The sequence below is a fragment of the Electrophorus electricus genome, chromosome 17 (assembly GCF_013358815.1).
Source record: "Electrophorus electricus isolate fEleEle1 chromosome 17, fEleEle1.pri, whole genome shotgun sequence".
In the NCBI taxonomy this organism is placed as follows: Eukaryota; Metazoa; Chordata; class Actinopteri; order Gymnotiformes; family Gymnotidae; genus Electrophorus; species Electrophorus electricus.
Window position 1 is genome coordinate 12,758,010 of NC_049551.1, and position 27,555 is coordinate 12,785,564.

The 27,555-nt window shown below is 40.9% G+C and overlaps 3 protein-coding genes and 7 non-coding genes across 10 annotated transcripts; 6 read left to right on the forward strand and 4 right to left on the reverse strand.

The window, feature by feature from the left end:
• Window positions 1–806: 806 nt before the first annotated feature.
• ap4m1 (adaptor related protein complex 4 subunit mu 1) lies at window positions 807–6,081 on the reverse strand. The gene is made up of 15 exons (XM_027031264.2): window positions 5,733–6,081; window positions 5,520–5,605; window positions 5,215–5,321; window positions 4,506–4,602; window positions 4,256–4,366; window positions 4,000–4,080; window positions 3,217–3,279; window positions 3,035–3,101; window positions 2,891–2,944; window positions 2,686–2,792; window positions 2,473–2,564; window positions 2,310–2,354; window positions 2,119–2,169; window positions 1,892–2,009; window positions 807–1,344 (listed from the first exon to the last, which is right to left on the reverse strand). Exons 1-15 carry the CDS (start codon window positions 5,788–5,790, stop codon window positions 1,153–1,155), a joined length of 1,329 nt encoding a protein of 442 aa, XP_026887065.2. The 5' UTR covers window positions 5,791–6,081; the 3' UTR covers window positions 807–1,152.
• Window positions 6,082–14,418: 8,337 nt separating this feature from the next.
• On the forward strand, window positions 14,419–15,145 carry and3 (actinodin3). Its single transcript, XM_035535790.1, has 2 exons — window positions 14,419–14,598; window positions 14,816–15,145. The coding sequence occupies exons 1-2, from the start codon at window positions 14,419–14,421 to the stop codon at window positions 15,143–15,145; spliced, it is 510 nt and encodes a 169-aa protein (XP_035391683.1).
• A 692-nt stretch (window positions 15,146–15,837) lies between these two features.
• On the forward strand, window positions 15,838–15,919 carry trnal-uag. Its single transcript has one exon. It is a non-coding gene; the product is annotated as a tRNA-Leu (tRNA).
• Window positions 15,920–16,261: 342 nt separating this feature from the next.
• On the forward strand, window positions 16,262–16,394 carry LOC113580639. The gene has a single exon (XR_003410988.2). It is a non-coding gene; the product is annotated as a U8 small nucleolar RNA (small nucleolar RNA).
• A 625-nt stretch (window positions 16,395–17,019) lies between these two features.
• On the reverse strand, window positions 17,020–17,093 carry trnat-agu. The gene has a single exon. It is a non-coding gene; the product is annotated as a tRNA-Thr (tRNA).
• Window positions 17,094–17,436: 343 nt separating this feature from the next.
• On the reverse strand, window positions 17,437–17,518 carry trnas-gcu. Its single transcript has one exon. It is a non-coding gene; the product is annotated as a tRNA-Ser (tRNA).
• A 193-nt stretch (window positions 17,519–17,711) lies between these two features.
• LOC113580638 lies at window positions 17,712–17,844 on the reverse strand. Its single transcript, XR_003410987.2, has one exon. It is a non-coding gene; the product is annotated as a U8 small nucleolar RNA (small nucleolar RNA).
• Window positions 17,845–20,093: 2,249 nt separating this feature from the next.
• Window positions 20,094–20,226, forward strand: LOC113580637. The gene has a single exon (XR_003410986.2). It is a non-coding gene; the product is annotated as a U8 small nucleolar RNA (small nucleolar RNA).
• Window positions 20,227–20,856: 630 nt separating this feature from the next.
• On the forward strand, window positions 20,857–20,938 carry trnal-aag. The gene has a single exon. It is a non-coding gene; the product is annotated as a tRNA-Leu (tRNA).
• A 560-nt stretch (window positions 20,939–21,498) lies between these two features.
• Window positions 21,499–26,685, forward strand: vamp2 (vesicle-associated membrane protein 2). Its single transcript, XM_027015322.2, has 5 exons — window positions 21,499–21,793; window positions 25,525–25,633; window positions 25,795–25,953; window positions 26,147–26,198; window positions 26,331–26,685. Coding segments are annotated over exons 1-5 (339 nt in total). The 5' UTR covers window positions 21,499–21,791; the 3' UTR covers window positions 26,348–26,685.
• The last annotated feature ends 870 nt before the right edge of the window (window positions 26,686–27,555 follow it).

Consider the following 27,555-nt stretch of genomic DNA (forward strand, 5'->3'; position numbering starts at 1 on the left):
CATTGCTGTTATGAGCATTTAATTTTAACCACTACGCACGTAAGTAAATTACTACTGCAAAAGGTAAAGTAAAAGGGCGAGCTTTTCTGGGAAATGAGATTCTGAAATAAACTTTAAGGCACCGGTACTGCCAGAGGTGACTGTGGTATGTTTGATGTAATCTTGCATAACACCACCTAATTTCTTCATTTTAAAAAGGCGTGCGGGGGCGAGACGTGTTCAGCGAAATCACTTATCTTGTTCCATACTGTGGCCTTAAATGAATTCCAGATGGACTAAGGACTAGTGATTTTCTATGGGACCAGACTCACTTAAGGAACTGAGACAGAATTCCTAGCAAGGGGAGAAAGTGAGCAGACAGCGCCCGGATTGATGGTCAGGTCAGTTCCATTCATTCATTTGGAATGGCCTGTGCGCTCAACTACAAGCAACCTTAACATCACCGAGTTAAAGGGGAGACATTCCAGACAGTCAGTGAGTATGATTAAATGTACAATATAGTTAATTCCTTAATATGACACCTTTAAAAACTTACTATTGGAGCTAACATGTTTAGATAGCCATAACTATATTGATCCAGATGGAGACAGCAGAAGCATCACCCAATACAGGGCTTAATCCATTGTTGCGAGGCCCACATACCACCAGAAAGTTATAGAGTTCACTTTAGCAGAGCTACTCTTAACCAAATACAAACAAACAAAAAAAGACCAAACCAAAGGCTACAAAATTAAGTATCTAAAAATAAACACTTAGTAATAAGTGGTTATTACTGTTGTTGCAAGACAAAAACTGTGCAAACTGTGTGTGTGTGATTGTTGGTTCTTTAATTTGCATACAGTATCTTATTTGAGGCAACTGGATCAAAGCTAAAAAAACTGTTTGCACTGTTAAAGAAACGGTCTGTCCACTGATGTTTTCAATAAGGTACAAACAAGTACATAAAAAAAAAAAAAAACCCACTTTACACAACTATATTCCAAGTCACCAACAACCCCACTGGCTAAATGACTGTGAATGTGACTTCTTCCTAAATAACGAGACTCCACAGTAACTGTGGAAGACTCCTGCTACAGACAGACACATCCCTCCGTGTGGCATTTTCAGCGCTGGTCCTGTGCCTGTGTTGAATGTGTAAGTGCGAGGGCAGGGTCAGATGCGGATGGTGTAGGAGTCGGAGTGTGTGACATAGCGGACCCAGCGCTGCGACAGTCCTGGCTGGGTCGGGGAGAGACGCAGGAAGCGCACTTGAAGTCCTGTGCAGGTGTACTTGGGCAACTCGAAGCTCATACTGATGGGACCCACCTCCAAGAGAGAGGCGGAACTAAGCCTTGGAACCTCCACCTATGGGAAGAGTCAGTATTGGTTTAAGGTTCTTGAAGCCCTAGTAACAAGTTTAAGGTCCTTCAGATAACATATATAATCTGTTTATAAATAATATATAAACATATATAAACATATATAAACAACACCAGTGTCATTGTTGTAAACACCACCAGTGGTCAGATATATGCATGTTCATAAATGCCTGCATATCACTTAGAAGCGAGTTATAAGCGAGTTATAAGCAAGTTATAAGCGAGTGTATTTTGAATGGTTACTGATGGTCTTAAGTAGGAGCATTTAGAAAAATTTTGGACTGCCTGTATTCCATGCTGGAATACGAAGATGAGTGTATTCCACACTGGAATACCTGTGAATTGGTCAGCACTGACTGTATTTCAAGATGGAATACCGTACTGAGTATAGTCCATGCTGGAATGCCACAGTATATTCCACGTGGGAATACCGTGCTGACTGTATTCCACATGGCAATACCACAGTATTCCACACTGAAATATCACACTGAGTATATTCCATGCTGGAATACTGCATTAAAACCCAGTGTGACCTTGAAGACAGCAGAGAGCTGAGCTCCTCCGGGGAATCGCGGGATGGTCCACAGCACGGCCTTACTCCTGGGCTGCAGCTCGGCAGACTGCTCCGGACTGCTCAGCTCCTGCGACAGGCTGAACAGGAGGAGGGCGCGAGCAACGGTTTGAGAGATGCCTACAAATGTCAGCTACGTGGTGAGATGCACATATTACAATGGTGAGATTATATATTTTTTCCCCATACCTTAAGGAACCCTTTGGGACAGGCACAGTGACGGAGACATTTATAGCGACACTGCAGAAAAAGAATTGAACGGGCGGCACACTTTACATTCTCCCGATAAAAATGAGCCACATGTCATTCTAACACTGTACGTCGTGAGGTTTGTCTTAAGCCAAATATGCACAAGTACACACTGGACATCGTTAACATACCTTTTAGGTGGCAAATCACAGCGTAGTTTGAGGAAGATTAGAAGCCTATGGGAAAAAGGAGGGTGACTATGAGGGACATGTTTCGTCTTTGTTACAGAAATGTGCTGGTCCGTGTTGCGCTGTCAACGTTAAGGGAGGATCAGGAGCCATGCAGGCCGAGTACCTGCTCCCATAATCCTTCTCCACTGTAGGGAAGAGTCGGAAGGGGGGGGCGCAGGGCAGCTCATCACTCAGCTGGTACTGCATCAGGGTTTGCTGACACACACATAAATACACACCTGTTTTTCCTGCTTTGTCTTTTAATAGAATATTGTGTGTGTGTGTGTGTGTGTGTGTGTGTGTGTGTGTGTGTGCGCGCGTGCGTATTTGTCTTTACTTCTCCTTGGCTGGGACAGACTTTCAAAATCCTGTAGGTATCAAACTCATCGAGTTTCACGGCTTGGTGGAAACTGCACTCATCAACACGCACAGCTGCCCCATAGCCTGGCACAGAGGGGACCAAACACATTTTTAAAAAACTGTCAGTAAACAGTCAACAGAAGCCCCAATTCATTATTTGTTCCCAGACTAGGTAAGTTTACCTCTCAGCTGAGACTTTCCTATACTGAACTCCTCATTGAGGCCAATCCTCATCTCTGCACAGTACAATGTGTGAGAAGCACAGGTTGAGAAGGGAGAGTACAAACTATTATGTATTTACTTTCAAATTGTTTTGGGTAGTGCACCTGAACAGGTCGGTAGATAGCATTTTACTCTGATCTCTCCCTCCACGTCTGCCTTCATGAGAACTCCCTAGAAAGAGCAGGGAGTGAACAGCAGGAAGCAGACAGACAGGTTTAAAAACCATCACTGATGGTTCTGGCTAGCTCAGAGTCATCCAAACAGGCCATGAAAGCGTGCTACTCACATTGGAGCCGATTACAACAGAGAGCCTCTCTACCACATCCACAAAGATCTCATTCTTCCCTCCCTGCATGATCACACACACACACACACACACACACACACCCACACACAGACACACAATTAGGATTATTCATTAATAAATTCAAGACAGTGGCAGCATGGTCATTTTAATCAAAAGGGAATTTTCAGGTTCAGCAAGTAAAAGTCATCTCTTGGATTTCATTTTAACCATCTGGACTTGCTAATGAACTCAAACCAGCAGGTAAAATTAATTGGGTGATAAAAAAAAAATCACTACAGGTGTGCAGCTTTCAACCAGAACTTAAATACTTCTGTTCTGCACTTCAGGAGTGATTTTAACTTTCAAGTCTGTTGTAACTTGTAAAGCACACTGCACACTGACATGATTCAGTACAGGTATCCCAAGATGCATCAGACACAAATCAAATGACATTGGGCATCGTTCACCAGCTGTGGCCAAGAAATGACTGTGCACTATTTATGCTAGCAGAACACCTTTAAAAAAAACAAAAAAAACAAACAAAATCTCTTAATTCATTCATTTTGATCTGGTATGAAATTAGACGAAAATAACCTGCGTTAGGTGTGTGAGCAGCAGTTAAATGGGGCCTACTGGCATATACTGCACACATATGTAATGTAACACGCGTAACTCCCATAGACCAGAACCAAACTTCAGCTGTGCATCATTCTTCCAGCAGTCACATTGCGTCAGTCACTCTAAAATGCTTTTCTGGCGTCTGAAGAGAGGAACAGCACTTACCTGCTCCCCGTGACTGGCCACGATGGGCCGGCTAGCAGCAGCGCTAGGAGCCACCTTACTCTGCTGGGTCTCAGCTCCAAACTGAGGAAGGAATGAGACTGGTCGCGTGAACAGAATTCATACTCCCAAACACCTCTTAGCCATGTGGGTGTGCTCAATAAAGTGTGTGAGAATGCCTGCTCTCAAGTGCTGGCTGCATGTAAACTGTCATTGTCTCTGGGTGAAAAAGATTATAATTAAAAAAAAAAAGTCTTACCAGACCAACATTGCTGAGGTCAAAAAGACTGAAGGGTTTGGAGGTCACTGCCTCTGTCTGGATGAAGTTTTTCAGGATGTCAGTAGAGGTTGTCTGTATGTAGCCGTAGTCCTAACGTTCAGAGTCAAAAAGAAAAAGGTGGTTTGAGAAGAAAAGAGACAATAATGAATGAAAAGAGACAAAGTGTTTGGACAATAAATGTTTTAATATGAATGAAAGTGAATGCATGTCACATTAACATAACACTGACCACCATCTCATCCAGCAGCTCATAAATCAGAGCAAAGTTCATCCGGACAGACTTCTCACTCAGACTCCCACAATAGTCCTTAGTTAGAGCTGCAAGCCTAGGACACCAAACATTAAAACATCGACTTCTGCACCAATCCCATGACTGAAGGATACAGAATCCCCATGACTAAAAAGGCTGCAATAGTAGCACACAGGTCAAACGGCCACGTCTGCACAAGTGGGAACAAAATGATGTCAAAGGTGTTGCTTCTTGGTAGAAACAATCACTGGATACAAGGAAACATTCTTAACCAGACAAGAAATCTTTAAACCAATACCTCATAAAAACTCATTTTAACCACATGATAAATTAGCATATATAAGTGGTCACAGATATGACAGACGGATCATACTGAGAATTGTTTTTTTAAGCTGACAAAAGATTTAAGATTTTAACGCCACTGGTATAATAACAGAAATCATGGTGTTATGGTGTCAGAAGTCATAGCCAGGAGATGTAACTGTCAGCTGATCTGGACTGCAAAAATGTCTTGCTTGTAAATAATAACCATGCCCACAGGAATCACCAGCCATAGATATTTGTGTAATGTCTGTTTATGTCAACTGTGTCTTGTAGACACAAACTGAACAACAGCTTATTAATTAGATGAATGGTTGAAGAACACCAGGACTGCTGTGGGGGAAAGCCTAAAGCTTCTGCTGCTTACCTGTTAAGAAACTCGATAATGGTGAAGGGAGATGGGTTGTCCTTGGTAGACACGACCCAGTAAAGTCCACTATGTCTGACATGGATGAAGTTCAAATTTTTGTTCCTCTGGGGACATTGAACCGAAAGCAAAATGGTTATCCCAACAAGTTTCACTGTGATTATTTGCAATCGCCACACACACACACACACACACACACACACACACACACACACACACACACACACACACACACACACACACACACACACACACACACACACACACACACACACACACACACACACACACACACACGATATCACCATGACCACAGGAGGCTGGGCACCACTCAGGCTTGTAACCATCTCGTAGAACATGTTGATTGAATCTTTCCCCGCTTCCCCGCGGACTGATACAGAGAGTCAAGAAAGATTTAAAACACACAGTGCACCTAAAGCTAATATAGCAATGGCATACCTTACTTAAGTAGCAATACAGATCAAGGCTATTCTCCTGCGAATAATGCATTAGGATACAGTCTTTGTATATTAGATGGTCGCCTTGTGAGGACAAAATGAATACTTGAGAAATCATTTTTTTCAACCCACGCTGTGGGAGTATTTGTGTCAATTTCCCCGTTAGTGACCTGGTAAACTAGCTAGATAGCTCATGTGTAAGCAGCCATCTTCCTCGGTATCACAACTACAGCTAGCTGTATCATAGCTGTACTTGTTATCGTCCAAATTATTATCTTACGGAAAGCACAACATACAGATATAGTGTCGAAAACTAACGGTCATTAGCTAGCTTTGTTTATTTACCTGCTAGCTAGCGAGACACACTATCGTTGTAAACAACCGGCAATGTTTCTTCGTGAATGCTAAGATCGTCGGGATCTGTGAATTGCTACTGCCACCTAGTGATCAAGAGTAAAAAAAACACAACAGTGCATAATAATAACCCCAGCAGTGCACACCGAAAGGATGCTGTTTCATGATCACGGACTGGGATATTTTTCACAAGCAGGACATGCGTAATGCAGCAGTGGCCGTTACTGATAACATGAATTATTGCATTGACAATGTGCTCCCAAAAAGGTTATTTCAGTTTACGCTAACGACAAGCCTTATGTTACAAAGGAAATTAAGGATCGTATCAATCGTAAAAAGGTGGCTTTTATGAAGAATAACCATGGTCAGGTGAAGAGTGTTCAGAAAAAAGCTTAATGTCAAACTGAGGGAGGCCAAGAATGCGTACAAAAAGAAAATCAAAGAAGAGTGTTATTTTAAGAATTCCAGGGAATTGTGGCAAATATTAAAGGCTATGAGTAATATGGATACAAGAAGGAGATGTGTTAGTACAGTGAATAAGGTGTGGAAAGCTAATAAATTAAATACATTTTTGTTGATTCAGTTTAGGAAATGCTCCCTCTGCACAGGAGTATGATCACAAATTGAAGAGTGATGAGCTCAAGATTAGTATTAGTGATTGATCAGTTTATGGTACAGTCCCTGTTCCCAATATCTGGAAACATTCCATCATTATTCCAGTTTCAAAACAAATAAATTAATAAATACATTAAAAAAACTTGCTAGAAAGAAAATTATCATTTCCGACCTGTTGCTTTGGCAAAGTGCTTAGAAAGGTGTATTGTCTCTAAACTTAATGCAGAGGTCAACAGTATTTTAGGTCCTTTTCAGTTTGTATACAGGCATAAAAGGGACAGGGATGATACTATTGGTAACCTGATGCATATGATTTTAAAACATATTGATAACCACACAGTTTATGCTCGTATATTGTTTATTGGTTTTAGTTCTGCTTTTATTACAGTGCAACTCCATCTGCTGATCAACAAAAATGCAAGATATGAGAATTAATTATTTTATTGTAAGGTAGTATTATTCTTTCTTATCAAATTGCACACAGCAGGTTAAAGTTAATGGATGTCTCTCAGATGTGAAAACCTTAAATACAAGCCTAATGCGCAGACAAAACTTCAACTCCTGACTTCCAGTAATCCGACTACATGTCCACTGGATCCCATTCCTTCCACTCTGTTCTAGATGACCTCAAGAGATCTACTTCCCTTGTTTCTCTTTCGTAACATGCAAAGGATTCGGCACTTTCTCTCACGGGAAGCTGCCCAGGTGCTTGTGCAGTGTCTTGTGATCTCAAAGCTAGACTGCTGCAACTCGCTACTTGCTGGTCTTCCTCCAAGAGCCATCAGACCTCTACAGAATGCAGTAGCACGACTGGTCTTCAATCTTCTGAAGTTCACACTTCACTCTGCTGTTGCGCTCCCTTCATTGGCTTGCAGTAGCTTCAGATTTAAAACCTTGATACTTGCCTACAAAGCCAAAAATGGACCAGCCCCTCCATACATGAGGTCAATGGTCAAAGCCCAATCCGTACCTCGAGTACTTAGAACCTTGAATAAAGCTCGGCTTGAAATACCATGATTCAATTCTCATGGAAGACAAGCATCGAGACTATTCTGTGTTCTGGCTCCTAGATGAACAAACGTCCGCTTGCTGTCCAAACAGCAGAGTCCCTTGGAGCCCCTTTTCAAACTACGTATTGTAGGGTATTGTTTATTGCACTGATGTTCACTGCTCCTTTGTTGACTAACTGAAACTCTAGTACTTATTGTTTATTTCACTGATTGCTGTCTGAGATAGAGCTTATATGTATTTTGCACTTCTAGGCATCAGCAGTGATTCCTATATTAAGTTAATTGGTATCTTGAACTCTAACCTACTGTACTGGATAGGATATATTCTATGAGTAAATGACAAAGCACTTTTGTAAGTTGCTTGGATAAGAGCAACTGCCAAATGCCGTAAATGTAAATGTAAATGTAAATGTAATGCAGGGGTGCATTAGTTCCGCATTATTGTTTCCACTTTACAATAATGATCGTTGGCGTATGCACTCGGATAATTTTTTGTTTAAGTTTTCAGATGATACCACAATTCTGAACTTGACATGGAAAAACGGAAGCCTTACAAATTATTTTACAAATTATTTTTGATTCAGGGATTTGTGGAATGGTGTAATAGTAACCACCTTGATCTGAATGTTAAGAAGACAAAAGAGATTGTCTTTGGCCCAAAGAGAATTGGGAGACACAGACCGGTGCTCATTCACAATAATATTATACCTCAGGTCTCATCCTATAAGTAATTGGTTGGTCAATGCATGTGGAGTATCTCTCTGCCAGACTGCAGCAAAGATTGTATTTTTCTGAGAAGACTCAGAAGCTTCAGAGTGTCTCAGAAGCTTATGAATCTGTTCTATAAGGCCATACTAGAGAGCATTCTAAAATAGGACATTTCAGTTTGCTTTGGCGATCTTTCAACACAGCTAAAGAACTAATTAGTCATTGGTGTTAAAACTGCTTGGATAGTCATTGGAGGTAGTTAGTATTCCTCTCTTAATGCAATCTATGAGCAGTCCGCTATTGGACTGGCAAGAAGATTATTTCTGATCTGGATTATGCTCTGTTTCCAGAGCATAACCTTCGCCTTTCAAGCAGGAGATTTAGAATGCCAGTGTGTAGACTGAATAGGCTGAGGAACTCTTTCATATCTACAGGGAGGGGAAATTATGTTAAAATGCTATTTGTCGACTACAGTTCAGCATTTAACACTATCATCCCCTCCCTACTCACTACTAAGTTGGGGGATCTAGGACTGCATACATCCCTGTGCGACTGGATCTCCAACTTCCTAACAGACAGACCACAATCAGTACGGGTGGGCAACTGCGCCTCATCCACCCTCACCCTCAGCACTGGAGCTCCTCAGGGTTGTGTCCTAAGCCCCCTGCTCTACTCACTGCACACCTACGACTGCACAGCCACTTCCAGCTCCACCATCATTGTCAAGTTTGCTGACGACACCGTTGTCATGGGTCTGATCTCGGACAACGACGAGAGGGCCTACCTGGAGGAGATTAAACACCTGGAAAACTGGTGCCAGGAAAATAATCTCCTCCTAAACGTCAGTAAGACAAAGGATCTGATTGTGGATTGCAGCAAGAAGCAGGAGCGGCACTACCAACCTGTGAGGATCAGTGGAACCACGGTGGAGAGAGTAGATAGTTTCAGGTACCTTGGTGTTCACATCTCGCAGGACCTGTCCTGGTCCCGCCATACCAGCTCCCTGGCAAAGAAGGCTCGTCAGCGTCTTTACCACCTCAGACGCCTAAGGGACTTCAGACTGCCCTCCAAGGTACTGCGGAACCTCTACACCTGCACTATCGAGAGCATCCTCACGGGGAACATCACAGTCTGGTTTGGGAACAGCACCAAGCAGGACAGACAAGCACTCCAAAGGGTGGTGCGTTCAGCAGAGTGCATCACTCACTCGAAACTTCCTGACCTGCAGAGCGTCTATTACAAGCGGTGCCAGACCAAGGCCAGGAGGATTGTGAAGGACCCCACCCATCCCAACAATAGACTCTTCTCTCTGTTGAGGTCAGGGAGGGGCTTTCGCTCCCTGAAGACCAAGACAGAGAGGCTGAAGAGGAGCTTCTTCCCACAGGCCATTCAGGCCCTGAATCAGGGAAACTGATAAACTGTGGGGACCACTACCACCATGTAGCATAACTGTATATCTGTATATATATATTTATATTCAATTACATTGTTACACAACAACTGTAGATATGTTATTATACAAAATGGATCTGTACATTCTGTAGATTGTGTACATATATACACAACCATATACATTGTACATTGTGTGTATAATCACAATATACATATATTGTACATACATTGTTAATATATTTTGTACATACATAGAATATATATATTTATCTTTGCATATATATATTTCACATATAGAGAATATCTATATTTCTCTATGCACCCCTGTTTTCTTTTCCTCAGTTTGGACAGAGCACTCTCCACCATTTCACTGCGAGTTATACTGTGTATGACTATGTATGTGACGAATAAACCAAACTTTGAACTTTTTGATCTGTTACACTTCTCAGTTTTATTAGGTGAGTTATGTGTGTGCGGATGTTTTTCTTTTCTTGCAGTTGTTGTTATGTCACTAATGAGTGCAATGATAGTAGATTGTATGATGCAGTTGTGAGTTGTCCAAGAAGCATTTCTCCTGGTGAGATAATCAAGTTAATCAGTCAGTCAAGACACTGTGGTACTAAAGAAGGCCTGAGTTAAAATGAATCTCTAAGCTACAATAAAAAAACAAAAACAAAAACAAAGTAGCAATGCAGCTGCAAACTACACTGCCTGGCCCAAAAAAAAGGTCACCACCTGGATTTAACTAAGCAAATAGGTAAGAGCCTCCCATTGGATAATTACTGCATGGGTGATTATGTTTCAGATGGCAACAAGTTATTTACCCCTAACTGATGCAGTGAGTAGCTTCTCATTTGTTGAACAGCCATCTCGAAAGACACATCCCGTGGTCGTGGAAAAGATATTAATCTGTTTCAGAAGGGTCAAATTATTGGCATGTATAAAACAGAGAAAACATCTAAGGAGATTGTTAAACTACTAAAATCGGGTTAAGAACTGTCCACCGCATTATTGAAAAGTGGAAGGACAGTGGAGAAACATCATCTTCTAGGAAGGAATGTGAACGTAAAAATTTTTTGAATGATCGTGATCGGCGATCACTTAAACGTGTGGAGAAATCAAATTGTAGAAAAACAACAGTAGAACTCAGGGATATGTTTAATAGTGAAAGTAAGAGCATTTCCACACGCACAATGCGAAGGGAACTCAAGGGATTGGGACTAAACAGCTGTGTAGCCTTAAGAAAATCACGTGTCAGTGAGGCTAACCAGCAAAAACGGCTTCAATTTGCTAGGGAGCATAAAGATTGGACTCTGGAGCAATGGAAGAAGGTCATGTGGTCTGATGAGTCCAGATTTACCCTGTTCCAGAGTGATGAGTACATCAGGGTAAGAAGAGAGGCGGCTGAAGTGATGCACCCATCATGCCTAGTGCCTACCGTACAAGCCTGTGGGGGCAGTACTATGACCTACGGTTGCTGCAGTTGGTCAGTTCTAGGTTCAGCAATGTTATGTGCCCAAAGAATGAGGTCAGCTGACTAACTGAATATACTGAACGACCAGGTTATTCCATCAATGGATTTTTTCTTCCCTGTTGGCACGGGCATATTCCAAGATTCCAAGTTGTTCAGGGAGCATGAGACATCATTTTCACACATGGACTGGCCACCACAGAGTACAATGAAAATCTTTAGGATGTGCTGGAGAAGACTTTGCACAGTGGTCCAAATCTCCCATCATCAATACAAGTTCTTGGAAAAAATTAATGCAACTCTGGACAGAAATAAATGTTAAGACATTGCAGAGGCTTGTGGAAACGATGCCATAGCGAATGCGTGCCGTAATCAAAGCTAAAGGTGGTCCAATGAAACATTAGAGTGTGTGACTGGCCAGGCAGTGTATATTAAACAATTCATGTAATCAAACACATCTGAAATGTTATATATAAAAATATAAAAAATCAAGAGTTGTGAAAAGCACAAGAATGAATACCCTTATGTGAGGACATAGATTAGATTTCGTTTGAAATATAGATGCCCATTACAAGGTGCACAAACAAATAGAGAAATGTTTCTTGTCAGTTCACCAAAGAAAAACCACCTACCACTCGCATGACAGGTTAGGACAAGTGTACACCAGTCCGTGTGCTGACATGGTTTCAGAGCAGACCAAAGCTGTCCTACTGTGTTGACGTGTTTGGTATATGCATGCCACATTTATCTGACCAGAAAATAATCACAGTGGCAAAAAATGGCTGATTGAATGTTCTAAAGCATCTAGAAAAAACATCACTTATAGCCTGGTTTGCTCTCTGAATGAATTAACATACAGGCATCCTGGTCGGTAAGTATATTATATATGGACCACCTTGACCAAGATTCCTTTCCTTTCCAAGTGAAGTGCCTTTTAGATTCCATTTGAATCATTTATTTTTATGAATTCTATGGTTTCATAAAGCTGATCTTTCAAACCAAACAGAGGTCTGTTTCTGTAGGTTAGTGGGATCTGGTCCTATAGTCTATATTCTGATTTAGAGCTTTTCGGCTATACCAAATCAACTGACTGCCCCCTCTGTTCTTAAGGCTGCTGGGTGCAATGCATATTTGCAAAGCATGGGATGAAACTAATAAGAGAGCATTGTACATGACATATTATTAGAAGAGACTATTTGATCACTGTTATTAACCCAGTGCAGTGGGTCATTAGCACCATAAGCAACCCTTGCCGTGGGTCAGGTTTGCATTCCTGGTATCTGCAGTCACACCTGTTTGTGAAACCTCTTACTTCCTTCTGCCATCTCTACATTCAACTCGGGATCACGCATGTGCTCCACCATGCCCATGGACTTTTTCGTTTTTTGTACATACATTACGTATACTTCTAATGTCATTTTAATCCACTACGCATAGCCGTATTAAGAATTTGATTTGCACAACACAAGTGCCACAGAAGACGTGATTAAATTATATGAGTATATACCAAAAATGGATTTCTCTTTGTTTAAGCACAAGGCCAGATGTTTAAGTCTGAACGTCCAGCTGTTTCTCTGGGGAGAAGGGTTGGATTTTGAAGCTTTGCAATCTCATCCTGTAAAGATAGGGGCCATTGCACAACCGTTAACTGTTAAAACACATCCGAACAATCAGTCAGACCAGACAGCAGGCAGGACGGAATCGTGTGCGCTAATAACCACAGCATCCACCTCTGTATGTTTACGGCATCACGGTGGGTAGCGAGGCCTAACATAGTGACTATTGCACTGCATCAATGAACTGAATAGGCAAGAGATCTGTGATCTCAGAAATTCTCATAAATGGCTGCAGATACTTTTAAAATATGTTTATAGTGTTTTAGATCTGTTTGAAGTCTGGCTTTTCTTATTGTGTAAAGTGGGTTGTGTTTAATGAGGCACAAACAGTTTGCCCCCTGTTTGTGTTCCCAGAAGTGGGCAGTGTTAACTACTGGGTAGGAGCAACCCAACTTCCACAGCCAATAAGAATAGTGAGCATAATCATCAGTGCTCCACTTTCAGGTATTTAGGCTTTCTACCCTTTTATACCAACATACTGATAAAGGAGCATAGGCAAAGGTAAGATCTGGACTTTCTATTTGGTTTATTTGGGCTCTGTGTTCATGTTAAGAGTCACGCACGGTGGTGGGTAACAGTTGGAAAACCTATTAGTCACTGATTCTAGTTGTAGGTGATCTATAAGAACAGGTGTTAGTAACAATGCATAGCACATTTACGTTTATGGCATTTAGCTGTCACTTTTATCCAAAGCAACTTACAGTTATGACTGAGTACAATTTAGTAGCCATCACTTAACAACTATCACAACAGACCATACTGCTTCTACTCATGCAGTGGCATAAATCTGGCAATATGCACCTATTCTTCATAGGAAATATAATCATTTTCATATTATGTAACACTAATAGAATCAGTTTCATAACTTTCTGCAGGTATCAAAGATGTCCTCCTTAAAGTTTATATTTGGGGCTCTCTCGTGTATCTTAATATTGCCAAGTAAGTTATTCAACCTTTTTTTTTTCTGTAACTTTAAGTTACAATTGTTTGCGTAACTTTAATAATAATTTCCTCTCATTTAGTTCTACAGACAACCTCACTCTTAAAGATCATTGATAAAGGTAGTATTTGTCATTTTAATACTACTAACTTTATTAAGGTAGTATTTGTCATTTTAATATTACTAACTTTATTAAGGTAGTATTTTACATTTTAATACTACTAACTTTATTAAATGTAATACTAATCATTTTAATAAAAATAATACAAATTGCATTTTGGGAGGACATTTTAATGTGTGCATGAAATTTCAGGGTGTGCATGGCAATCAGTAAAAACATTTCAAGAAGTAGTTCATAAAAATAAAAAGGTCAAAGAAGTGAAAAATAATACTATTAAATTAATTTCACATCAGCATTGCTTTGTGAGATTACATTCATATTCACATGTTCTCTGCTGTACAGTGTAGCTGGTACCTTGTATAATTTCAAAGAATTTTTAATAACTTTTTAGAAATAATTTTCCTATTAATGTCAAAATCAGTACATGCCTAAAATTCCTTGGACAAAGTTATTTCATGTATCCAAACTAGAGTTAATTGAAATTAACTTTTGAATTTGATGAATTTGCTATGTACAGTGATGCGCTATATTTCAGTTTCCAGGCCCACTGTGGACACTGTGAGCATTGATTCATCCCAAGCCCATAATTTCCTCACACACTCACGACCCCAGCGTAATGCTGACCCCAAGTGGTACCACAAGGACCCTAACTTCCAGGCCTACTACCGTTTCTACAGCAGCATCGGCCATTCCGAGGGGGTCAGTGGAAGACTTCTCAGACTTTAAGCGATGTTGCCTGTGAATTGTTTGTGGTTGGGGTGGGTGCAAGCATCTTCTAATCTGAGGTGTTGTATTGCCAAACAATGTCTGACTCTAGTCTGACTCCAGTCCTGGAGGGCACCAACACAGGCACATTCAGCGTTTGCCCTGAATTTGAACACCTGAGTTCATCATCTGCTTTCCTGCTCTCTAACAGCTCTACGAAGTTGACAGGATCCGAATGCTGTACCAGCAAATGCGGCATCTAGAGCACGTCTATGGCCCTGATGCATCTAAATACCAGAATGCTCTTGGGCTCCGGCTTCCCAAGACCACCCAATCTCTTTTGCCTCGCCCAGCCACGAAGCCCCCGCCTCCAGCCCATACCAAGCCTCCAGATGTTACGCACCTCTGCAATCCCAAAGACCCCCTCTGTAAGCCTCATATAGTGTATCTACCCTCTGGGGCAATTCCTGTTGCCTGTGATCCACGCTATCACCCAGGGTGTAAACTCGGGGCAGCTCCTGCTCCACCCATGCTGACCTAGACACCCGCAGCCCCGCAAAAATGCCATAATTTAAAAAAATTTTTTAAAAAGGATGAAGTGTGACTGTAACCCTGACTGCTTGATTGAGGCTCCCCAGGCCTGTGAAGGGAAGTGTCTCTTCAGCAGTACTCCCAAACAATCCTGCTGTCATGTAGATGGCAAACGAGAGTGGACACAACGCTAGTCCTGGATGTCCAGCGAATACGCGGAACTTGCAGATTACACACACAGACTAGGATCTTTAGGAGTACCGGAGGGACCTTTACAATCCATACCTTTATGCTAATCCACCCCAGGCTAGCATCGCTCGAAGTGTGTAAAGTAGCAAACAAGTTACAAGTTAATTACTAGCTAGCTGCTGCTTACTTTGTTTCAGTAAAACTTGCATTATTTCTCCACTGTAAATTATGAAGTAAATTGTAAAGAATATGTAAACACATGTGGCTCCCACTGATAAGACACATAATAAAAATTAGTTTCAGGATGTTTCAATAAAATGGTAGCTACCAGTTTTTAGGTAGGTAGTTAGTTATCCAAGCTAAAATGCCACCGCTTTAGGGTGACAGGCGTTAACTCAGCTGGTAAAACATAATAAAATACAGTAAAATACAAGAATTTTAAATCTTTAAATACTGATATCTCATGACAGATGATTGATATCTCATGACAGATATCTCAAAGACGGCCGTGTAGGTAGCGTGGCCGAGCGGTCTAAGGCGCTGGATTTAGGCTCCAGTCTCCTCGGAGGCGTGGGTTCGAATCCCACCGCTGCCATCACGTTTTTAAATTAAATTCTTCAAGAAACTGTGACGACCCTCCCATACAAAATAAAGCATCGAAATATCGTCCAAAAAAGAAATCAAAGCATTTTGTTAAAATGAATTGACCCTCTCACAGTTCCCTCAATTGCTGGAAGCTTCCTTGGATAATCAAACTATACTGCTCAGTGAACATATTTTCCATACAGATGCATTCACGCTGTACACAACGGAAATTTTGTCTTCGCGGCACACGAAATCGGGATGGACAATCAAACGTATGTCGTAAAATGTCGCCTCACCATGACTGAAAATACCCTTACGTTAGTAAGGGCAGATGTCGCAGTGTTAACCTTTCGCATCAGTGAGGTATATCCTTATCTGTTGTCTTAGAATTAAGACTTCAGACCATGATGTTTGGATTCTATGAATTTGTGATTATATTCAACATTTATCAAGGAAAAGCAACACCTTCATGAATCTTGTCTGCTTTATAAGTAGTATAAGTATAACGTATTGCTTCATATAAGAATATAAGTCACGGAAATCAGCATTTTATATGGTAACGGTGGCTTTGTGTTTTGATTTAGAGTGTTTTGTATTCTTTTAAATGTATCATTTATAATGGTTTGTAGTGGGTTTCGAAAACACATCGCACGTATTGTCCTCTTGATGAACACGCTTTGTGCAATTGCAGCGCTTTTTTCATTTGAAGCGCGTTGAGTCTAAAAATGTCTAAAAATGCACTGTCGCCTCTCAGTCGAGGGGAGGCGACAACGTGCTCTCCAACAACGTCTTAGCAAGAACATCGAAACCGAAAATAGCAGCTTAATGGATTCCTCAGTCAGTCAATGAAAGGAAATAAAATACAGAACTATACGTGTATATATAAACTAGAAGCTATATAAACCCTGGAAGCTTAATAGCATATATGGTCCAACACAACGTAGAAATAGATAAAATAGGGTCACATTGGGTATGTCATAACTGAAAGGACACATTTGGTCATTTGTAAATGTTAGTTCAGACATTCCAGTCGACACCGTTACGTAGTTTCAATGTCACAGCACGACGGATAAATATAGCGAAAGTGTCAAATTCTGCGTTAAACTCAAAAGGCACCGCTGGGATTCGAACCCAGGATCTCCTGTTTACTAGACAGGCGCTTTAACCAACTAAGCCACGGCGCCATTAACAGCACCGCCTAACAAATCTTTTTTCTATGTAATGTTCTCTACTATTTATCATACATAATCGTCTGCACACTACATCATAGTACTCCATAGTAACACCATAGTGGGTGCCTGGGGGCATCTGCTCGGACCAAATAAAAAGTAAATTAAGTAAACACTGCAGAGAGGAGCTCTATATATATTCCTAGAGGATGCGTGTAGAAGACTACATGCTGTATATTTATCAAAGCGAAAAAATAACCGAATAACATTTGAATAAGATGTATTACTTGCTATCGTCTGGGAAGTACAAGTTTACATCTACTGGGTTACTTTACAACGAGGAAAAATGGTCACGTTGCGACGAGGATGGGATTCGAACCCACGCGTGCAGAGCACAATGGATTAGCAGTCCATCGCCTTAACCACTCGGCCACCTCGTCACTTCCTCAAAATCTTTGGTAAATAATATATCAAAACAACGTATACTGATTTTGAGTGAAAACGTTATATATGATATTACACAGCGTGACTGAAAATATAACTCATTAAGAACATGTGAGAAACAACAGACAATCAGACTTAAGTATTTACACTAAAAGAAGAACCTTAACCTTTCTTTAAACCAGCTCAAAAATCAGACAGGATTCACCAAGGCGTTGCTATTCCTTGATAAATGCGGAATATAATCACACATTCATAGAATCCAATCATCATGTTCTGAAGTCTTATTTCTAAGACAACAGGTAAGGATATACCTCACTGATGTAACTTGCTATTTACGCGACGTCTGCACTTACCAAACGTAAAGGTATTTTCAGTCATGGTGAGGCGATATATCAAGAACATATATGTAAAACAGAACCAATATAATTAATACAAAGCAGAATAAATGACAAACAATTGCCGATAAAAGGTATATATCGATCATTGAAACTGTTTCTTTTTAGGTTTTTCGTATTAGCATAAAAACAAACACGGCGCTCCAATTGGACCAGTTCGAAATACTGAATTTCTAACGCTCTAAATCTTAAATGTGTAATTCAGCTTTCGATCGTATATCAGAATGCATATTATGACATATGTACTCGCATTAAAATGTCTAGAATTTAGGATAAACTACATTTGAAAGGTGTTTGTTACGAAATATAACGTTGGGAATGGCTGTAAAACCCGACCATTGGTCGGACACGCTCACACGTCAGCATCGGCTCAGACACGCATGCTTGTGTGAGAAGTTACGTGAAAACACACGTGCAACCGAACGTGGTCATTCATGCGCAGCTTCCATTCGCAATACATAGTACACAAGTTAATAGGTTTTCATATGAATAGTTCCATATGCGTGTCACTTTTTGTTATTTACTCCTACAGTCCTTTCACTTTTTTAAATATTTGGTCATTATTAGGTCCAGTGTGGTGTTAAAGACCAGACTGTGCAACAGTTTCTTCCCTCTTTCCATCAGACTCCACTACCAGAAACCGAAAACAAATATCATATTCCATTTAACAAATACGCTGTTATTGCACTGAAGTAGTAGACGTTCGCTCAGTGGCTGCTGTATGCTATAAGCGTATCTGCAAAAATGATGTCAAAGTATCCTGTGGGACACTCACATTACTCAGTGTTGTGCGCTGCTCTGTGTTGCCCTATATGGTATCACTGATCCTGTATTTCATATTAATTGTTTATACTTATGTTCTTGTTTTGTTTTGCCCCATGTTCCTGGACTAACATTTCATTTCACTTTATGCTTCTATATAGCTGGAATGACAATAAAAAATCCTCTTGACATGAAGTAAACAGCCGTGCACGCTAGTTGGATGAAAGAGATGAGGTACAGGGCCAGACACTTTACTAGCTAGATAAGTTATTTTAGTTGTTCCTTTGATTGCACTCTTCTGAAGTGAGATCGATGTCGTAATTCCTGTGACCTGTTAGACTTAATGTTCCATGTTAGGGGTGAGCCAAGTAAGTGCAGATGTTGCGTAAGCAGCACGTCACGTCAGTGAGGTGCACTGATCCACTTTTTTCTCCACTTTTGCCATGTGACATGTTGCTCCGTCATGACAGAAAAAAAGCGTTGTTCGTCATCCAATTGCTCCTCAGAAGTTGCTCTTGGATGGTGTTTTGATACCATTCGTTATTCATGGATTGAGGAAAAAGAAGGTGGACAAACAAAAACTGTGATCAACTCCAAGCACTAATCAGGCAAGAACTGGTATCCAGCATGCCAAGGCGAATTGCAGAAGTCTTAAAAAAGAAGGGTCAACACTGTAGATCTTTGCTTAAACTGGATGTGTTTGTCAATAAAAAAGTCAATAAAAAACTTATTAAATGCTTATAATTGTATATATGTACACACACACACACACACACACACACATACTGGGCGTGATTTTGGCGCCATCTAAAGGACATAATAGCTCATATTGTCAAAACTTTGTCTCGGTAATGATACCTCTAGTTCTTATAATTTAGCAAACTATTCCGTTTTATTCGCCTTTTTGTTTCGAGAAACGTGGAGCAAATCAAACGTAAATGAAAATCAAAGTGTAATGCATAGTTCTATAGAATAGTTTATGCCAAATCCCAAACATTGTTTTAAATTATATCTTCTTAAAGGAATTGTGACGACCCTCCCTTACGAAGAAACATCGAAATATGGTCCAAACATGAAATAAAAGCATTTAGCTAAAATGAACTGACCCTGTCCCAGTTATCTCAATTGCTGAAAGCTACCCTTGATACTATTGCACAGTGGACATATTTTCCATAGAGATCCATTTACAAAACATGTTCATCAAAGCGAACGCTATACAAATTGAGAACACATGTATTCACTTCGGAAATGCGGTGCAAATTCAGAATCGCTGCACACAACGCAACGGAAGTTTTGGCGTCGCGGGACACTAAATCGGGATGGACAACCAAACGTATGTCGTAAAATGTCGCCTCACCATGACTGAAAATACCCTTACGTTTAGTAAGGGCAGCTGTCACAGTGTTAACCTTTCACATCAGTAAGGTATATCCTTACCTGTTGTCTTAGAATTAAGACTTCAGAACATGATGATTGGATTCTATGAATGTGTGATTATATTTCACATTTATCAAGAAACAGCAACATCTTGATGAATCCTGTCTGATTTTTAAGCAGAACTAAGGTTGTGAAATGTTTTTCATGGTTTATATGAAGAAGTAAGTTGTGTGCAAAGCCCCTAGTTGTTTAATCGCGAATTTTTGTATTTGTTTTGTATATTTTTTAGTTTATACTTATAGTGCTTTGCGGTGAGTTTGCACTGCGTTTCGGAAACGTATTGCAAGTGCTTTACTCTTGATTAATATGCTTTGTGTAATTGCATCGCTTTTTGACCTCTGTTGTTTTGTTCTGTGACCTGATATCAGAGCACCATTTAGTATAGCATCAAAAACGATAGTTACCCTATATTCTGAAAGAAATCCTTCAAAGCTGTATAACAGGCCGTTTTCATTCAGTTATCTGACTAACCAGTTATTTATTATTATTTGTTATATTCAACCCTTCTCTTAATATAAAATGATTTGTATTTAAATGTTATATGTTGGTTGCGCCATGTGTAGCTACACATTGTTTTAAACAGCGTAGGCCGAACGCATGCGATTGCGTCATTGACATAATTAGGCCAAAATATCCGGTAATTTCCCATAGCGAAGACCAGTTTACGTATTTGTTAAAAAATAAAAAATAAACTGTGACAGAAGGCTGTTCTGGTTGGATATGCTTAGCCCATTTCATGCGTTAGCGTGGCCGAGCGGTCTAAGGCGCTGGATTAAGGCTCCAGTCTCTTCGGGGGCGTGGGTTCGAATCCCACCGCTGCCATTAATGTCTCTTTTTAATTATTTTGCAGAATTGAGGTGTGCTTTTTAAAACCACTATCGGCCTAAATAGGTTTTAAGTGTACCATATCGTTAATACCCTGCGAAAATAAACAAAGGACATTTTAAACACAAAAGACATTTTAAAAAATAAGAAAATATGCCTATTTCGGTAAGATGATAAGAACGATACTCATGAAACAAGTGAATATTACTCTGATTTAGTACAGTATGTTTTCTCTTGGTGAATATACACATTAGAACAGCATAATAATGCATCGTTTAACCATAGTTTTCTACACTGAGCGGGTTACTCTCTCATACCGCCATGTTGTCTGTTTGCGAAACCCTTTCGGATTAAAACAGACCACGCAGGATGGCAGATTCCACCAAAGAAAAACCCAAACTGCCTGTGCTTTGCCTGGGTACCGCGTCCATGCGCTCCAGCATCACCGAGCGCCTCCTCCATCTTTTCACGCGCACCCTCCCCTACCTGCAAGCTGCCCGGATGACGGGTGACGTCAGCGAGCCGTCTTCGTTCCCTCAACCCGCGCGTCCATGTCTTTGTGCGTACACGGTGGCTGAGGAGCGAGTGCAGGCAGCCCGTTCGCGTATTATAGCGGGATCAGCGAGGCGCGGCACAGTCGAGGCGCTCGACCCACCGGCGCGTAAAACGGACAGACACCGGGGGGGACGTCGTGCGCGCGTGTGTTTCCGAGCAAGATCACCTCTTGAAAGTAACCGGAGGAGTGAAATAGAGGAGAGAGGAACAAACACCCGAGGCAGTCCATCTTAGTCATTTAGAAATAGCTCTCCGTTGGATTCATATAACTCGTACGCGCAAATCTCACTAAGACATGTGAGTAAGACTACATTTTTATTCACGTTTATTGTGTCGTTTTATTATTTTTGAACATTTTATTTTTAGATGTTTTTTTTAAATTATTCGTATTCTAGAATCTGCCAGGCTGCTTGAGGAGAGCCGCGTTTTCAGACAAATAGTGGATTCTGTAAAAATCAACCAGAAGATGTGTTTTCATTATAGATTTAGAATTTTTATAGCGGTGTCTACTTTTATTTGCCTGGTTAATGTATTTTGAAAGCCTTTGACCGTTTTACCTGAGCGCATCAGCTAATAGATAATAATGCATACGATAAATAGGCTATTAATAGCAAGCGTGAGCTCAGTACGGATGGCCTTCATAACAACAGTCACACCTAGCTGCTTCTCGTCGCAGTCTTTTCGGTTAAGATAAATGGCTTATAAAATGTTTTGCAATATACATAAATTATGTAGGTGTTGTTGTTTGAAATTATGTTGACAATGACTGGAAACACGTCTATTCACCAAATTAGACTGGTTTGGTTAGAATCGCTCGCATGCTATTTGATGAGTTAAAATGTTCATAATGTGTTACATTTAGGAACATAATATTGTTTATGAAAGCCTTACAGTCCATATCTTTGCTTGAATGAGCGTTCATCTAAAGACACGAGAGAATTCGATTCCTGTATCCTCTGGCCTTGTATTTTTGATCTCGGGCCCATCTTTCCCAGTAAACACTGTCTGAAAATGACAACGATCTGTCGATCAAAAGGCAAAACGACCCACTGTGTGATGTGGTGTTTTTAATCTAGACAGTATACTTTAAGCGTAATATGCACACATGGTGGGGGTTGGCACGTCAACGGTTATATTGGTCGCGTTTGTAAGGCAAATAGGACACTAAATTATCTTATTATATAGATTCTTTTATTCTTTCGGTATTTTCCTTTTTTTTTCGGCACAACACCTTGTCATTAGGCTGTAACCGAGTGGTTGGCACAACGGGCGCACGATCCTCCGCAAGAAAAGATGGCCGAGGTAGTCTTTTGGGTGCGTTTTTTCCAGGCACGCTTTCCTAACTGGCTTAGATAATCATGGTGGAAACGCTGCCTCCAATTACAAAATCCTTAGTATAATATTTGCTGTGATGACCTTATGTTTATGGCGTCAATGAAAATAGCTCATTTAAGTGCTTATTTAATTATTTAGAATATTTTTAAAATGGGACTACCTGCGATCGCTCCTAAACCGTATTAGTTGTCTGTTCTTTTATGTGTGTATGTATGTGTGTGTGTGTGTGTGTGTGGAGGGGGGAGGGGGTAATTACCGTCTCCTTTATTTAAGAGAATGTGTGTTGTTTGTGACGCACGCGCGCGCACACGCGCACGCACGTGAAGGCCCAGTGAGCGGCGGGGGTGTTGTCTCTGCCGCTGCTCGTGACCCTATACCAGTCGAATTGGATGAATATCCGTATGACACAGCATTTATCTATGAAATGTGGTTCAGCTATGCATCCCTGTTCTCACGGTGTCTTTAATGAATTCCCCAAAACCAAGCAAAAATTTGCGCGTCAGTTTTTTCCATTTTGTTTTGAATTGTCGTGTCTTTATATTAAAGTAGGCATTGTATGATCACACTGGCTCCAGATTCAAATGATCTATTTTCCTGAGGTGATTTTTACCGATCTGTTTGTATAATAAGCATAATAATGATCACAGCATTACCATGTAATAAATCTAACAGCTACATCATAGCAGAGCTTTCAATGGATATTACAGAAGGATGATGACGTGCCTCCACCAGTCTGGGATGCAGACACGGACTTGTGAACTGAGTTACAGTTCAGAGTCAATGTGAGCCCAGATGTCTTGGATACAGTGGGCTCCTTTGATATTCTGTAGTCTGTAACCTCTTTTTTTAAAAAACCTTTTTATGTGTGGCTGGGGAAACAAACCCAAAACATAAGATATGCTGGTCAGTGCTATAAGGAATTTGCTGGGAATTAATTCTTTGAAATGTTGCACTGCCACTCTAGTATTGTGTAATAGGCTTTTGTGATACATTGATTAATGATTGTCTGGTATACCATTAGTGATTATTCTACTCAGGGAAGATGGCAGTGTGCAGGATTTGATGTCTAAATATAGGCTTTAGTGAAGAAGAAGCTGAAACAGACCTAGTGGTTGGAGAGAATATGTCACGACAACCTTGCTATGAATGAGCCCACATGTGCCCACACCACATCTGCTCTGTTTGGTTAGTCATGACAGGAGGTAGAGATACTAATACTGTTATTGCTGAAAACATCAAGCCTCTTCAGAACTGTATGGCTGTGGAGGATTAATAGCAAGCTGTATCAGAGGTGACCTTTATACTGAGATCTGTCGCCATCCGGTGGCCAATTGTGAAAACAACGATCCCAATGTACTGGGTTTGTCTCTGTACAATCACAAAAAAACCTTTCAGTCTGCTAGAGCCAAAATTGTAGTTGCCATAAAGTTTGATAAGTGTATTTTCCCCAGTGCGATTAATGTTGTGATTTTATAGAAGAATCACGGCTGAGTGCTGTATAGTGCTTAAGATTTTAAGAGGTACTGGTTTGATGATTTATACATTAGTGCGAGAGCTCTATTCCTCAAATGTATTTATTTTTTTAATCTTGTGAGTCTGATCACATGAAGGATTTCATATGATTATTGATGATGCTTCATTGCCCTTTGATCCTTTATTTGAGTAATGAGGACCTGTTTTGCTTTGTCCTAGATCTTCCACCATGACTAGTGTACATATGTCCCTTTTTACCCGCAGTGTATTCAAACATTTAATACTTTGTTTTTAACAGGGTTATTACAGTTTCAGTATTGTGATGGGGGTTTCAGTATTGTGATGATGGAGTCAGTATTCAGTATGTGTGTGGAGGTGGGGTGGAATTGAAGATGATAGCCCTGATTGGACGGCCATGATGTAGATTTTAGGTGGTTCTTGTCCTGGTCTCTGAGGGATATTGGATAAGAGGGCTGAGTCTGAGTCCCTGAACACTCAGCCCTGTTGCCTATAATAAAGGCCCCAAAGCCCAGCCAGATATCTCTGCCCCTCCCTGTGCTTCTGAATGTTTTTAATGTGCTTACCATGGTTATTTTAGTTGTGGGGGTTCTAGTAAATAATATAATTTCTAAAATAAAAACATCTGCAAGAATGAGTTGTTTTAAAGAGCACGGTCATGGAAAACTGAATTAGTAAAATAGAACTTTTTTTTACAAATTTTTCTTTACAGAAGTAATGTAAATATTGTTAAAGTTTCAAAACACGTCATTCACTCCCCCAGTCCATACAGTATATATCTGAAATCTAAGCTGCAAAATTAGTCCATTTTGAAATCAGTGTTTCTCTGATGTCATGAAAACAACCCAATTTACTTCTCCACCTATTCAGCTTTTAGCCTCAGCCAATCACAGTGCAATTCTCAGGTATATTTCAGCTCAGAGTGATTTTTGCACAAGGCACACTACAGCGCAGCCAGTCAGAACCGAGCTCACATATCTTACGTCCATCTTAAAGGCACAGTAACAGAAACAACCTGTTTAATTCTAAGGGATAAAGAAAAGCTGGATATTGGTCACGTAAAAAGAATTCTGACTGTTTTTGAAACAGAAAAGCCCCACAGACGTTGTAAGTGGACATTAAGGAAAATATAAAAGAAAGCATCCACCTACGAAGACATTCAGTCGAGGCCTGTATTTGACTGGGTTGTTTTTGACTGACAGGTCTGCCCCAGCCTCTGCCGGCGCACCTGCCCCAGAGGGAGGCAATCAGCCCCCTCCAAACCTCACCAGTAACCGTCGCTTACAGCAGACACAGGCTCAAGTGGATGAGGTGAGGGACCGCACTCGATTTGACCCCCTGACCCCAAAACAAAATAAACCCCAAACCAAAAAAAAATGTCTCTCCGCAAAACAGCTAGCTCCATCCCCGATCCCCATTCCTGCACAGCCGTATTCCAGTCGCGTGCACTGACTGTAGCACCACGTCCGCAGGTGGTGGACATCATGCGCGTGAATGTGGACAAGGTCCTGGAGAGGGACCAGAAGCTGTCGGAGCTGGACGACCGGGCTGACGCGCTGCAGGCCGGGGCCTCCCAGTTCGAGACCAGTGCCGCCAAGCTGAAGAACAAGTACTGGTGGAAGAACGCCAAGGTAACGCGTCCCGGGCCAAGGGCGCGGAACGCGGACCAAACGCGGCGAGCGTCTTAATTGCAAACCAAGCCGACCGCCAGTCTAACCCTTCGTTTATACAGCGTTTCTATGGTGCAACAAACCCAGGTGACGAATGCAGTTCGAATGTGTGAATGTACATTTCAGTGCCTCTTTCCCTTTTTCCTCTTTCTAGATGATGATTATCCTAGGAGTGATATGTGTGATCGTGCTCATTGTGATCATCGGTAAGAGGCCCCCGTTTTCTGTGTGGCACGCATCAGCCAGTGCATATTTAGCCCAGCCAGTGTGAGTGTCTCTCTAAAAGAGGCTTGCTGGTAATTGAGGACTGTGTTCTTTTTTTGGTTTGTTTCTTGCAGTCTACTTCAGCACCTAAGCGGGAAGTTTCCTACCCCAGCCTGCGTTCATGACCACCCAATCCACAATAATTGAATTATCTACCCCCAGAGTGTAAATCTGCACCCGTGATGAACCCTGCGACATCCTGCCGCCCTCAGCCCCCCGCTCCCCAAAACATCCTCTACTGCCCGTGAGCAGGACCCCAGTCCCTCTGCATCCCCGCGTCTATCCTGTGAGTGTGTGGTCGTGTTTCCTCTGTAAATAATCCCCTGCTTTTCTCAGATATTGTTCACACACTTCAAATGTAATGAAAACAGAGAAAGCAAATGGCGACCTTGGAAATTATTGGTATATAAAATCTATGGTATATACAAATTGTTCTTTGTAGAGTTTTATTCTGATGTAACATTTTTGTAGTTTTGTGTGAATGTGTGATTGCTTTCTTTCTTTTGTAAGACTTTTTCTTTTGAATTCGAAGAACTGCCTACAAATCTGTGTGAATATATTGCACGCTCTGTCTCATTCCATCTTTCTTTTGCCTACTGTTGCTAAATGAGTTTTAGTGTGTCTTTGCACACAGGAGCTCGACTCCTTTAACTGAGGTACTAAATCCATATCTTACTTCGACTCGCCCACACGGGGAGTCTCTCCCCTGCGCTGTCAGTACTCCTCTTGATCTATCGTTCTTTCTTTTTTGTTTGTTCTTTTCTTCCTTCCTTTTTTTTTGAAACTTTTTAAAACCCTTTTGTGAACTGCCACAAATGATTTGGACCGATGTCTGCTGATGTCATCTTTGCTTTGGATGTCTTTAGTGTCTTATCTCTTGAACATTCCTTTACAGCAGTGTAGAATTATGCTGTCTACAAAATCTCAAAAATGTCTCATACACGAAAGAATTATTAGTAAGAGCTGAACTAATGGAAACATTTATTGATGAGGCATAGGCAAAGTTAAATATTTAATGGCATACAATATTAAATGATTAACAGTATACATTTTCATTGTACTGCAAAAAATACCAAATTGGCCATGTAAACAAAACAGAGGTTTAGAAGTATTTTGTTTAGAAGGTTGTTGGTTAAATATCCTTCAACTATTGAACACCGCCAGGTGTTTCACAGAGTTAAAGGTCCAAAGCCAGAGAACCCCCCTCCACACACACCCACACCCACACACACGCATGTGTGGAGGACAGGCATGACCAAAAAGGGGAAAATTATTAACATGCACAAGAAGCTTGTTTTT